Genomic DNA, 14,912 nt, shown 5'->3' on the forward strand with positions numbered 1-14,912 from the left:
CTTTCAAGTAGTGGCTATCTTTACATAGGTATAGTATAGTGGTTCTGAAATCCCTTTCAAATATCAAAGGAGTATCTTTAAGAGAGGGTCGTTTTTGGCTAGAGTATTATGAATTCGGGATGTTAATACTAATTTCTGAAAATCATATAATATGACATATGTTACTATTAATTTTTTAATTCCAAAATACGTGCTCATAAGAGGAACGACTACTCAGAGAAGTATGAAGTGAAAATTAGTCTCCTTCCCCGCTCACCTTATTTCATTCACCTCTACCACAGCCTTCACTCGTGGCTTCCTTTAGGAACTCACTGTTACCAATTTCCTGGCCATCTGGCAACTTATTCTGCACACACAGACAAGCGTTATGTGTATAATCAGAGGCCCTTTTGAGTGATTATCATTAGAGGAAAGTTTTTACTAATGAACTGACAACTTACAAAATTAGTTCTACCAAACATCCCCTCCGATGCCAAAATTAACAATAGGGACTCTTGCCATCTGCCTTTAGAGTTAACCCCCCATTACCTACAAAGATAGAGAATGACTGCAAAGCGAACTTGTAAATCTTACAATAGATACAGAAGTTCATGAAGTTAATGAAAGTGATGCTGGAGAAACTGCAGTGTTTTCTGCCAGTTATACGAATTGTCAGTTTTCTCTTCTTCATATCTTAAGGCTAATTTTTTTTTTTTTCGGTAGGTGCTTCAGGAGAGTGATTTGAATATCAAAGCATTACAAGAAACGAGTAGAACTCCGTTTAAAAAAAAAAGATTGTTTTTTAAAAGTTAAATACAAAGCAAGGGCATAGAGTATTATGTTGTTCTGTTATTTGGTAGAAAAATCCTGAGTCTTCCTCCTTGCACCTCCCCCCAGAAGTAACCAAAACCAAATATATGATTTTTCTTTGAATGCATAGTTATTATTTTAATCTGTTTTGTTAAAGGTATTTTCCTGACTTTTCGTTTCTGTTTTCAAATAGAAGTCTTCTTATTTGAATATGGGGTTATGTGACGACTAAATGGGACAACCCCTTAAAACACTTAGCACTCTGGCATATGGTAAATGCTCAGTACCGTTGAACTATCTTTATTGGTATCAGTCATTTTCATTGATGTTAGAACCAGTCTGGCCTACAACTTGCTTTTATCTCTTTCAAAATACCTTGTGTATCTTTCCGTGTCAGACCATGGAGAGCTTCATGCTTCATTTTCATGGCTGCAGAATATTTCAAAGATGTATATTTGAAGAAATTTCTAGAGTGGTATTGCTCTGTCAAAGGGGATGTGTAATTTTAACTTGGATAAATACTGCCAAATTGTCCTCCCAGAAAATGAGCATTGTTTAGAGAGAATGCAGTATAATTAGATAGAGCGATAGATGGATCAATTGATCGATCGATAGATAGATAGGTCTTTGACCCCAGTTCCTGGCACAGAGCTTCTAAAACTCTTGGAATTTCCTGAGGGACGAGTGGTAAGAGTGGCTTGTTATTCATGAGCCCCTTGCCACCCTGTCTGAGTTTATACTAATGAAGTGACTCTACCTTCAGGATTGGGGCTAGTCACCAGAAAGACCAAGTATGTGAGTGCAGGGTTTGAACTTTCAGCCCCACCCCCGATCTCTGAAGAGTTCTGGAAGGGGGCTGGAAATTGAGTTCAGTCTCCACTGGCCAGTAATTGAATCCTTCATGCCTATGTGATGAAACCTCGATAAAATCCTCTAGACATCGGGACTCAGGGAGCTTCTGGGTAGATGAGCACATTGAGAGGCTGGGAAGGTGGCCCACTCTGGGCTGGCATGAAAGCTGTGTGTCATCCCACTGCCCCCAAACTTTCCCACTATCTCTTCCATTGGGCTTTTCCTGAGTTCTATCCTTTATAAGAAACTGTTAATAATAAGTAAAATGCTTTCATGAGTTCTGTAAATCATGCTAGGGAAGTGTTGAACCTGAAAGGAGTCATGGGAACCCCTGAATTTGTAGTCAGCCTGGGTACTCTGCTGTTGCTGCTCTGAAGTGAGGGAGTTTTATGGGACTGACTCTTTCACCTGTGGGGCCTGCATTGACTCCAGAGTTGGTGTCAAATGGCATTGACTTATTAGACACTTAGTTGGTGTTGGAGAATTGGTGTGGAAAAGTGACAGCTATTTGGTGTTAAAAACCCCACACATTTGGTCTCAGAAAACACCGGCTCGAGTACCTGAATCTTTCTTACCTTCACCAGCATTCGGAGTCAGACCTTCTGGAATGGATATGTCTTCTTAGATTTTCCCATGAGATGGAGCACCTTGTAGTGTTCATTGCACATTTCTTGTTTCAGCACTATGTTGTTTTTGATGACTATAGATTTGTAAGAACTTTTGATGATCAGTGCATAAGAATATTTTTTTTTTGAAAAACTGTTTTTCCATATCATCTTTGTAATCAATTCATCTGGTCCCCCTCCACCTCTAATTTTGTAGCAATTTTTATTGAGATTTCATTGGATTTAGAGATTAATTTGGGGGGAATCGGCATCATGGAAATACTTCTCTTCAGGTACTTGTGACTTGTGACTCTCCATTTACTCAGTGTGTAAAATGAGCTTCAGTAAATATGTATTTTTTCTTTATATAAGCAGGACAGTTTTATTTTAAAATAAATCAAAGCAACACTTTTCTCTTTTAGTTCTAGTTCACAAGGGAGTTTACCAGCAGATTTGAAAAACATCTTGGAAAAACAGTTTTCTAAATCTTCCAGAGCTGCACACCAGGTAAAGGGAAAGGCAAACCCTGAATACCACATTTTTCACGTGAATTGAGTCTAATCATATACAGCGCTAAGATTTCTTTTTTTATGATTTTAGTTACGGACATATAATTTAATGTCTGACTGCTAAGAAACCAAACTCTCAGGAATATAGATACTCACTTTTTCATTATGTGGACCAGAGATTTACCTAATAACTGACAGTGCAGAGTTGCTTGCTTCCCAAAGAGTTAACTGGAAGCTTTGTTCTACAGGATTTTGCTAATATAATGAAAATGCTGCGGAGCCTAATCCAGGACGGTTACATGGCGCTTTTGGAGCAGCGTTGCCGCAGTGCCGCCCAGGCCTTCACGGAGCTGCTCAACGGGTTGGATCCTCAAAAAATCCAGGTGAGATGGCCAGGCTCGGACCTCCAGGTGGCCAGAAGAGGGTGCCCCCTTCAGCCTGAGGGTTGCACTCGGCCCGGGTTGAGACGCTCTCCTTGCTTTCTAGTTGGTGTTTGTTAAACTCCTGGCTTTTTGTCTCATGAAAGTACTAAATCAAGGACTTGAACTCACGTTAGTCACATCTTTTCAACCAGAAAGAAAGTATTAGCTAGGTGAAGAAATAGTTTGAGCAAGGTTGTAAGAGAGCCGATGTCTTAATCGGTCGCTGGTACCCACTTACATGCAAAAGAAAATGACTACAGTTAATCTAGTCCTCTAAGAACCATGCTTTCCAAGAACTCTGAGGTGGCGAGTCTGTGTTGTAAATACTTGATAGCAATGCATGTTTGCAAAACACGTTTTCTAATTCTGTCTGGCCTTTACCCAGTTGTAGCGATCAGTGAGACTTTGTCCCCTTTTCTGCTGTGGCTGAGGGGTTGGTATGGTGCCAGTGGGGCAGAACCGTGTTCAGATTTGTGGGTTTTTTAAAAGATTTTATTGGGGAAGGGGAACAGGACTTTATTGGGGAACACTGTGTACTTCCAGGCCTTTTTTCCAAGTCAAGTTGTTGTCCTTTCAATCTTAGTTGTGGAGGGTGCCATTCAGATTCAAGTTTTTGTCCTTTCAGTCTTAGTTATGGAGGGCACAGCTCAGCTCCAGGTCCAGTTGGCGTTTCTAGTTGCAGGGGACGCAGCCCACCATCCCTTGGTAGAGCCCGCGCTCCAACCAACTGAGCCATTTGGGAGGCAGCTCAGCTCAAGGTGCCGTGTTCAATCTTAGTTGCAGGGGGCACAGCCCACCATCCCTTGTGGGACTTGAGGCGTTGAACTGGCAACCTTGTGGTTGAGAGCCCACTGGCCCATGTGGGAATCGAACCGGCAGCCTTCGGAGTTAGGAGCATGGAGCTCTAACCGACTGAGCCATTGGCCGGCCCCTTGTTTTCAGATTTTTTAACCGGAACATTTCTGTTGACAGCAATTGAACCTCGCCATGATTAACTATGTCTTAGTCGTCTACGGCCTGGCCATCTCGCTCCTCGGAATAGGACAGCCTGAGGTAAGACTTGGTCACAGAAATAATGAACAATTTAAGTGTGTTGATTTTAGAAGATAGATTAAAAATAGTTTTCTCATTTTGGTTTATTTCCTTCTGCGTACTTTCTTGGTGATATTTTCTGAAATGTCTAAGTTTAATTTAGTTTGCATTGTCTTTATGGAAAGAAAGTTTAGTTTGTGTTCCCATTAGAAAAAAGCTATGTCAAACAACCATTTGGGAAACAGTGCAATAGTATGTATTGTTTATGGCTATCTGCGTGTCTTGTAAAAGTGAAAAAACACGAACTAGCCCTACATCAAATTTAAGATAATGGTTGCATTTAGTGATGGAAAGAAGGAGTGTGGCTAGGGAAGTTAAGAAAGGGAGTTCAACTTTGTTTTATTTAAAAAAAGTAAAAATGATACTGTAAATATCTCTTAGTTCTGAGTGGTGAGTACTTGGGTATGTTATTATTTTCTAGAGTGCTGACTTCCAATAACCACATAGTTATACTTTGCTTTCCATGGTTTTGAGTTTTCTATAAAGGTTGGAATGGCTCCAGAATTACCTCAGGTGTGATATGTCCTTTCTGCCAGCTTGCGCTCCAAGCTTTCTTGGCTAGATGAAGGCTTAACCCTAATTGCTACCGAATAAGGATCAAGTCATCTTTTATGTTCACTCTCTTAGTGGTCCACAGTGCCTGCGGTTCATTTTCCTTGTGACATGCTTCTTTCCTTGTTCCTGAGGTGACAGATGAATGCCTTCCATTAAGGCCTGTCTGTTTTCTAGTAGATTGTTGTAGACAGGACTTCATGCTCTCAATTCTTTTATTCTTGGCAGACTAATAATAAATATCTCATGTTTTGCTTTATTGAATTGAAGAGATAGTTTATTTCATATGTGATTTACTCTGAAATTAGTGAGACTGATGAAAACAAACACCAATGTATGATAGAACTTGGACCTTTAAAAGAACTTTAGCGTTCAGAGTAGCCCCAGAAGGAAGCGATGTGTTTACTCCAGTACAGCCCTTACCTAAAACATTTTTGGAATGCTTCCTTTGGAACTGACCTCAAAGCTTCTTATAAACTCCATTTTGCAGTGATCTTTTTCACCCACAGTGGGGTTACCAGTGTTGTGTAGAGCCAAGTATCTTTAGTATTTTTTCCAAAACAAAATTCATTGAAAGCATAGAGGTTTCCACAGTTGTGAAAATATTCAAAAGGATGTCCTCTGAGCTCTATAAAGCTGTTACTACAGAGGTACTTTTAAGGTATAGCATTTGCCAGATGGCACGAAACATGGTGACACCACTGGCATGCCCGAGCTCCCAAGGGAGCAGTGCTCACCTGGTTAGATGTAAAAGTGTGTTTGGTTGCAAACCAGTCTTTTCCCCGTGAAGTCACACCATGGAGCATTAGCCAGCACCCCGGGTCCCTGAGTGTGTTAGTAAATGTTCATTTGGTTGGTTGGTTGATATGTTCTATGTAAACTTTTCATTCTGGAGCTGGATCACTTTGGTTGTGAGTAGCCATATGGTAAAAATTTATGCAATTGCTAAAAAAATGGAATTGCAGAAGGTGTAATCCTGTCATAGAAATTTTAGACAAGAAGAATCAACCTTCAGGTAATATCTCTTCCAGCATTTTTTTTGTGTGTGCATAAGTGCTAATTGTTCTTATTGAAGGAATTATCTGAAGCTGAAAACCAGTTTAAGAGGATGATTGAACATTACCCCAACGAGGGACTTGATTGCTTGGCCTACTGTGGAATTGGAAAAGTATACTTGAAAAAAAACAGGTTAGTAGAAACCACACTACTTAACGCTCTAGGCTGGTAACTCATTCAAAGTCTGGTGTGATGAGGATCTGTTTTCTGGAATTATTTTGATACCTTCTCTGTGGCACACTGTTCTAATTGTGTTTACTTTGAGGACTGGCATTCAATGTCAGTATTAAACTAAGGGCAATCAGTTCAGTTCCTAATGCTTCCTAATTTTGAATCTAATAAGAAATTCAGTAATAATTTGACACAAAGGATTTTATATTTTATCTTTTGATATATGTCATTTATAAATGGTGACTGGATTGATATAAATTAATGCTTTATAAGTCTGATCGTATAATTTTTTGGTGAAATCCCTATTTTCCAAAAAAACACAAATGAAGATGGTTTTAATGCGAGGTACATATGTGTTCAAAGAAGACATCATGAATTAGGAATAAAAATCTCTTCTCTGAATTTATATTAGTGTTGGAACGCTTACTCAAAGTTCAGTATGTCGCTGTGGCCTAAACGTTTCATGTCTTATCTCCTCAAATTGCTGTATGAACCTTAGGGAACAGGATTATGATTTGAGCTTAAAAAAAAAAAATCTCCCTATTCCTCTCACTTGTACCCAGTGAGATGGTAGGTACGGTAGATTTATTTATAAAGAAATAATTGTTGAATGATTGGATATCATTTATAATTTAATCTGTAATTTTTCATCTTACTTTTTAGGGGAAATTTTATCAGACCATTGGTATTCTTGAGAACCCAATCTTAGAGTGTGCCTAGAACCTCCTTTATAGATTTTTAAAGATTAAAGAAAGGTCTTCTACTTCCTGAAGTTACTGTCTGGCCAGGCTAAACTATATTACGAATTAGATAGACACAGGAGAAGTAAGGATTTAACAATCATCTGTATAGCAATAGCAAATGAATTTAACTTCAGAGTTTAACATAAATTGTCTAGGACATACCTGTTTAATGCAGTGGTCACATGCAGATATTTACAAGGTCTAGAAAAATAACAAATGTGTAAAGTCATTGGGATTGTGGTAAATGCAAAAGTCTTTGCCATGTTGAAAGACATTTAAATTTTAATTTCAAAATAATATCGCATGAAGTTCAATGTCTAATGTGCTGTTTTTTGCTATTATAATGTGCAATTTGTGGTTTAAAGTCTTGCTATCTAGTTTATAGCTGTCTAGTGGATGGTGCTGTAGCACCACAGGCAAAAATAAGTTCTTAAAATAGGAAATCATTTCAAGATTGGAGAAAGCAGGAAAACTCTTCTCTAGTCTGAAGAGAAGAATAAGGACTTGGTTAACTTTATAATTCACTATTTTAGTATACTTTTATTGAATGGACTGTGGGAATGTGTTGACATTTTTTTAACCATAAATCAAATTAGATTAAAACATTTCATATTTATATTAATAGTTTAAAATTTTATATACATATTTCTTCTGTTAAAATAATTCACTGTTTTATGGTTGCAGAAAGATGTCCAGAATACGCGATCTCCCTAAAATTTTTCAGCAGGGCAGTTTTTACTATAGATGCCCTAACAGAATCAAGTTTAAAGAATCTGCTTTAATTAGCTTAGTAAATGAAGCAAATGAAAGTGGAACAAATTGTTCAGTTTTCTGCTTCAATTGTTAGAAACCTTAAATAAATTACAGCTTTAAAAGGACTAGTGTGCACCTACTGTAATAAAGCCAGTATCCAGGCAGGTTAGTGTTTCATATGTATTACTTTTAATAAACAGACAATAATACTGCCTTGGTTTTTTAAAAAAATACATAGGTTACATTGAATGTTTCCATGCAGTGATTTATCAAATGTGCTCTTACTAATAAGCTTGAAATCTCAGACTTTTGTTGTGGAGAATGAAAATTCATGTCACATCTTTAATACCTTATTTCTTCATAATTGTTACTAGATTCCTGGAAGCTCTTAATCACTTTGAGAAAGCAAGAACCTTGATTTGTCGTCTTCCTGGAGTGTTAACTTGGCCCACAAGTAATGTGGTCATTGAAGAGACGCAGCCAGGGAAAATAAAGGTAACTTTATCTCTGCAGAGAGCGTCTTGATAACTCTGAGAGCCCATCTCTTCTGGGTGGCACAGGTATCAGAAGACAAGAGGTAGGAGCAGTCTGTCCTCAGCCCCCCACGTGCATGTCCCCTTTAGGGAGAATCATCAGCATTCTTTAAATATTTTCTATGCGCCTGTCACCCACCGTCCATATCTCATCACCTTTAATCCTACTGTCAGCCCTATAAGATGACTACTATGGTTACTCCCATTTTACAGATGAGGAAGAGGAAGTTTAGAGAGGTTAAGTGATGAGCTCAAGGGTAAACCGCAAGGAAATGGAGCTAGGATTTGAATGTAGGCCTTCCGGCTTCGAGTGTGTGTTGGTGAGCAGCATGCTTTATTGGTTGTCCCTAGAGAAAGGGGTAGCATTGTTGTTTCATCAGTTACTACAGTTATTGGGGTAGTACTTGAAGACTCAGAGAACAGACATTTTGTCTTATATCCAGAAGCATGGGCTGCTTTGCTAGTCTTGGAAAACTAAATTATGTGTGAATTGACTGGGTAGGCCTTTGCTTGTGGTGTACCCTGGCATGTACTCAGAACTTGCTTTTGACTGAAGCTTATAAAAGTACAGTGGTCAGTTCTTACAACTCAATAATAAAAAGACAACTGATCTAATTGAAAAGTATCCAAAGGATCTGAGTAGACACATCTGCCAAGAAGTTACACAAATAGCTCATCAACATGTGAAAGGTGTTCAACGTTAGCTGTCAGAAATGCAAATGAAAGCCATAATGAGGTATCACTTTACACCCTGAGGGTGGTTATAATAAAAAAGGCCGAGAGCAATAAGGGTTGATAAGGATGTGGGGAAGTCAGAACCCTCATATGCCAGTGGTGCTGGGCATGGAAAGTGGTGCCGCTGCTTTGAAAGACAGTCTGGCATTTCCTCAGTGGATTAAAGAATGAGCTCTCCTATTACCCAGCAGTTCCATGCCTAGATACACAGATAGAAAGAAAACTAACATGTTCTCACAAAAGCTTGTATACGAATGTACATAGCAGCATTATTCCTAATAGCCAAAAAGTGGAAACAGCGTTCAGTGTCCATCGGCTGGTGAATGGTTACATGAAATGTGGTCTTTTCATACAACTGAATATGATTGGTCATAAAAGGAATGAAGCACTGATAGGCAGTACAATGTGGATGACCCTGGAGAACATCGTGCTCAGTAAAAGAAGGCAGTCACAAAGGCACGTGGTGTGTGATTCCATTTACATGAAGTGTCCAGAACAAGCAAATCTGTATGTGGAGACAGAGAGTAGATCGCTGGTCATCAGGGCCTAGGGGTTAGGGGAAAATGGGGAGGCACTGCTGATGGGTGGGTGTGAGTTTTCTTGTTGAGATGAAAAGGTTCTAAATTTATATCGTGGTGATGGTTGTACATCCTTGTGAATATACTAAAACTACTGAGCTATACACTTTCAGTGTATACCTGTAGCTGATATAAAAAAATAAAACACAAAACAGGGATTGTTGGGTTTTCATCTCTTTATACTTGATTGAGATGGAAACATAGGAACTAATGATAACAAGAGAAACACTGGAAGCATGGCATGAGTCTTGGGAGCTTCAGAAGCGGTGGGATAATCCTGGGGAATGAGCGAGCAAGTGCGTGCTCGGGGAGGTAGATGAATGAGAGTGGTAGGGCCCCAGGGGAAGTGACATTGGGAAGGAGGAGAACAATCGAGTCCTTAGGGTTATTCCAGCAGGTTGGACTCCCTCTGCTTAACGGAGATGTCTAAGAGCTACATAATGTAAAATGAGGTTTCATGAATATAACACAGGATAAGATTTTGATTCTGACTTTGAAATTCAGAAAATTTTTTCTTCCATCCTTTATTTCCCCCATCATTCTCTCTTGACACGTCTCTGTGTCAGCCTCCTTCTAGAAGGAAAAAGTTTAAAAGTGGTATGTAGTTCGTTCTTGGCTGAAAAACATGTATTCATTCCTGTGCTGAAAATATTTTGATGGTAAAGGTTATTGAAATCACAAACATTTTTACTAATTAGTGTTGTAGGAATATCATTTTTGTTTATTTTTGTTTTAGATGCTGTTAGAGAAATTTATTGAAGAATGCAGGTTCCCCCCAGTGCCAGATGCCATTTGTTGCTATCAGAAGTGCCATGGATATTCCAAAATCCAGATCTACATAACGGATCCAGACTTTAAGGTAAATAATGACTACAGAGGGTGCCAATAAAATGTATACACATTTTAGGAAAGGAAAACTGTATTAAAATTGTAATACTCAATATATACTGATAACAAAAGATGAATACAAGTCACATTTGACTTCTGCAATTACAAGAGGTGCTCAAAGTGGTTACTATCAGTGTCCAGACACTTCTAATGACGGCGAACCATTGCTTGAATACCGTTGACTAGCCCCCGTGTACACTGGGACATTAACTTGCACAGTTGTACCTTAAAATGAATTCTGAACAAATCTGTCATTGGAGGCACCCCAGTTCTCTGGCTTGCCAGCAGCTTTATGTCCTGTTGTCCACCCCTTTCCATGAACTTCTTGAGGTCTGCGTCCTCTCACATGGGAGCCCAGAGCCACTGAAATAGACACTGAGGGCAGGGTGGTGAATGACATGAGAAGGCAGGCCAGCTAATTCCATTCCCCCTTTCTAGCCACTGTGTCACATAACTGCCTTCTCACAGGAGCACAGGAAACAAAATGAGGTGGTTACCTTTGATTCGTTGCAATTCTCATCTCTTGTAAAATTTGGGCCCAAGAATCTAAAGGCCACGTGATCACTGGGTAAGTGCCCAGGGACCTAAGTTTGAGACCAAGTCTGGCACTTAATTGAGTGCATAAGTTACTGGGCCTTAGTTTATTCAAGAAAATAATAGCTGCCCACTGATGAAATAGTGTTTATAAAATATTTGGCACATTGTAAAGGATAATGCAGGTCTCAGCTTGGGAAATGAATGTCTCAGTCAAGCTCTATCTCTGCACTAGGCATTCTGGGGTACAGAAGTATTGTCCCCCCCACACAGAAATGCGGTATCTAGTTATTCCGCCAGGTGAATGTAAACAGCTCTCTCTTTACCTTAGTATGCATTGAGAGAGACAGAGAGAGAGACACGGCACCTTTAAAATGTGAACTAAAAATTTTTTTTAACTCCCAGGGTTTTATACGAATCAGCTGTTGCCAGTACTGCAGAATAGAATTTCACATGAATTGTTGGAAGAAGTTAAAAACTACAACCTTTAATGATAAAATTGACAAGGTAAGGCTAATAAGATTGTCTGGATTTTTTAGCATGCTTATTGTAGTTTGATTCCCGCCCCCACCCCCCAGCCCCGAGAATATTAAGAGAATATCTTAAATGAATATAAATTCCTTCCTATACATTCTAGATATAATCAGAAAGTTTTCAATTAAAACTTTAATGATAAAGTAGAAAATCAGTTTTTGTTTTTATTTAATACAGGGATCCAGACAATAACGATAAAGACCTCCAGTAAATTGTTCAGCCATCTTTTACGTTGGGAATGTTGCGATCAAAACTAAAAATTTTAATGTCTCATTTTAAAATACAGGTCTTAAATTATGCACTGACGATTTTAGTCCGTCAGTGGTCTGTTATTTAATTACTTTAAAGTTATGATGTAGAATTGGAGTCTCAATTTTTTTATATTCTACCAAAATTTGATGAGGTAATTTGTACTCAGGAATCAGCTTAAATTTTATACTGCCACGTCTCATTGGGTTTTCTCTTAATTAGCAAGATAATGATGTTAATTATCTTACGCTACGTATACTTTAAGAGAAGACACAGTTTTAAAATCTTATTTGTATTCATGGAATTTGTTTATGATTTATATAAGCTGTGGACTTAAAAACAAACAAAAAAGGAAAACCTTTTCGTACCCTGTATAGCTTCATGTAAACCCCCATCTTTGTTGGGGAGACAAATAAAGTGGTTATGCTATCAGCGTCCAGACACGTCTGTTAGCAGTAGAAATTACTCAAGTTTGGTAGAAATAAATCATCACATTTTGTACGTTTTCACATAGTTACCTAGTGATATCATGATAGGACCAAATAACTGTTGCCACTGGGTCACCTCTGCTATGTCTTTGTCTTACCTAATTGAGTTTCTCTAGTCGTACACTCTCCCTTAGTGGTCGGAACCATTTCCATGGATTGAAACACCCTCTGAAAATGAGCTTCACATACACTGAAGTAATATACGACCCAAATATCTCATGCCTTGCAATAAGAAAGGTTCATTTTACTTCCATGACTTGTCCTGAAGTTCTGCAGCTGTTGGCCAGGGTTGGGTTATAGCTGCTGTAGTCTGTGTGGCTGTGTTCTTTCTATCCGAATCAAGGTTGCCTGGGACAGTGCTTGTGGCAGAGGGTCAAGCTCAGTGGCCAGTGCAGTCAGTGTTTCTGAAAGCTTTTGCTTGGACACACTGTATATCATGTCGGCTCTCCTTTCATTGACCAAAGCACGTTGTGTGGTCAGCCCTATAGGCGGTTGTGTTTTCCGCTTACAGTGGGGGAGGCTCTGAAAGTCACGTGGCAATGACCAGGAGCTTTCAGTGCCTCCCTGAAGGAGGTGTTGGACCATATTTTAACTGTTCCTGGTGGTTAAAATGGTATACCTGTATAGGTTTGCCCAAGATATAGCACTTTTTTTTTTTTTAATCAAATAGGATTTTCTACAAGGAATTTGTCTTACCCCCGACTGTGAAGGTATCATTTCTAAGATTATCATCTTCAGCAGTGGTGGTCAAGTTAAATGTGAAGTAAGTATCTAATTAAGGGGAAGTCTTATTAAATTGATAACCGAAATGCTTACACCTTTTAAAACATTTAAATTGATGGTAGTTGTAGGATTTGGATCTTGTCTTTTCCAGGAAACAAACAGTTAATTTAAGGAAAGAGTCGGAAGTGAGAATGCTTCTTTGCAATGAAAGATCCCACATTCTTTTATTTCCTAAGAGGAGACGGATGCTTTTTACATTTTAGCTTTACTGTTACTCTTTTTGATGCCCTTGGTCTCTTAGTCCCTAGTAAACTTGGGTATAGTAGGGGGTGGGGTGAGGTGCAGGGGGTTCCTTCCTGAGGGAAGAGTGTCTTGTGGGATTACCTTTAACTTCATTATGTGGGAGTGGCAGGAGTGGGTCGTAATGATATTTGTAGTTTATTTGATTTCTGCTTACTCTGAATTTTGTAAAAAGTTTCTTGCTAAAGGGTGCTGCTCTCTCGTTCCTTTTTTCAGTAAATTGTTTTACTAAAGTTTTCTGGGCTTTTGTCCTGGTCAGAACATCACTGTTCTCTACCAAATTGAACATTGTGTGTGCTTCTGAAATGCTTGTTATTTGTGGTTTTGTGCTCTCTGTCATGGGAGTATGTGACAAATTTTGGATGTCTTTGTTTTATTTCAAGTTTGAACACAAGGTCATAAAAGAAAAGGTTCCTCCAAGACCTATTCTGAAACAGAAATGTTCTAGGTAAGATTTTTGTAACAATCAGTAGCTTGATGATGTCTCTTAGAATATAATTCTGTTACATGCAGGTTTCTAAATTACACTGTTTTTTAAATTGGCTGTGCACACGTATCCACGTAAGTGGTTTTTAAATGATTTTTATGGACACTTGAAACTTAGAAGAGAACTAGCCTGGATGGTTAAATACTGAAAACTTGAATCAAAAGCGTTATGTAGTGGTTACATTTATAAGTAAAATAATGGCATTTGATGCTGTGAAAGGACATTTGATTAATAGATTTGTCAGACAAAAATTGAATACTTAGCTCTCAGTTGTGTAAACTTTTATTCCAGAAGCATATTTTCTTTTTCTCTCTCTTCAAAAAACATTTTGAACCAATGATTTATTTCTCACTCTGAAATATTCAAATGTACTATCAAAAGTATTCATTTCTTTGTATTTTGTTCAGATCAAATAGTTTCAGCCCTTTTTCCTTTATTTTTTGGTCCTGCCTTTTGTTTTCCATTCTAAGAAGTGTTGTTTTTTTCATTATTGGTGACCAAGAAAAAGCAGAAGAAAGATGCACGGAATTATTTGTTGAAGAGAGTTCATTGTAACTATCAACCTAATTACCGTGTTGGGGGCCATTATTGGGATGTGACAGTAATGTTTTACTGTAGGATCTTTTTTTGAAATGAGTGTTTACATGTATTGTCTTGCAGAGTAAGTTTTATTATTCATATTTACCCTAAGCACTAACTTACAAACATGAAAATAGCACCTGTACATGCAGATAACACAATTAACATCTGTATGAGCCATCCTTAATTAAAAGTTGCTCAGTCGTTGAGGTTCTTACTTTCGTGAAACAAATATTGTTAGTTTGACTAAACTGGCCACACGTCTTAGCAGTTTTTGATATTGAACAGAAGATACAGGCTAAGTTCTAACTGAATGGGAAAACTTCTAACTTATTGCTTGGAGAATGGTTTCTGCAGTAGACAAAGGAAAAATAGTTTAGTTTATAGCAAAGGTGGATTGTCACTAATTATAAATGTTTATCAGCCTAGAGAAGCTAAGACTGAAAGAAGACAAAAAATTAAAGAGAAAGATCCAAAAAAAAGAAGCAAAAAGATTAGCACAAGAAAGAATGGAAGAAGACTTAAGGGAAAGCAATCCACCCAAAACTGAAGACCAGAAAGGTATGACGTCCAAGGCATGATGAAAATAATGTGCTCTTGCTTAAAACTGTAAATATAAATATCCATCTTATTGGGCCTTATGTTAATTGTTAGTTAATTGAAATTTAGATTTCAGTTAATACTGTGACAATATCACTCTAGGATGGCGAGGGCCTTGTATAAAGAGCACCAATTTGGGG

At 38.3% G+C, this 14,912-nt stretch overlaps 1 protein-coding gene across 10 annotated transcripts in view; it reads left to right on the forward strand.

Moving 5' to 3' along the window:
* TTC3 (tetratricopeptide repeat domain 3) overlaps positions 1-14,912 on the forward strand; it is a 106,979-nt gene that overhangs the window by 46,649 nt on the left and 45,418 nt on the right. For all 10 annotated transcript variants that reach the window (XM_081029644.1, XM_081029641.1, XM_081029639.1 and 7 more), the window contains 10 exons: positions 2,669-2,753; positions 3,004-3,138; positions 4,150-4,230; positions 5,897-6,009; positions 7,919-8,039; positions 10,127-10,249; positions 11,218-11,319; positions 12,754-12,846; positions 13,490-13,554; positions 14,597-14,733. In XM_081029644.1, the coding sequence (XP_080885770.1) occupies positions 2,669-2,753; positions 3,004-3,138; positions 4,150-4,230; positions 5,897-6,009; positions 7,919-8,039; positions 10,127-10,249; positions 11,218-11,319; positions 12,754-12,846; positions 13,490-13,554; positions 14,597-14,733 (1,055 nt within the window). The remainder of the gene's footprint in view (positions 1-2,668; positions 2,754-3,003; positions 3,139-4,149; positions 4,231-5,896; positions 6,010-7,918; positions 8,040-10,126; positions 10,250-11,217; positions 11,320-12,753; positions 12,847-13,489; positions 13,555-14,596; positions 14,734-14,912) is intronic.

Source organism: Rhinolophus hipposideros (genome assembly GCF_964194185.1).
Source record: "Rhinolophus hipposideros genome assembly, chromosome: 2".
NCBI lineage: Eukaryota > Metazoa > Chordata > Mammalia > Chiroptera > Rhinolophidae > Rhinolophus > Rhinolophus hipposideros.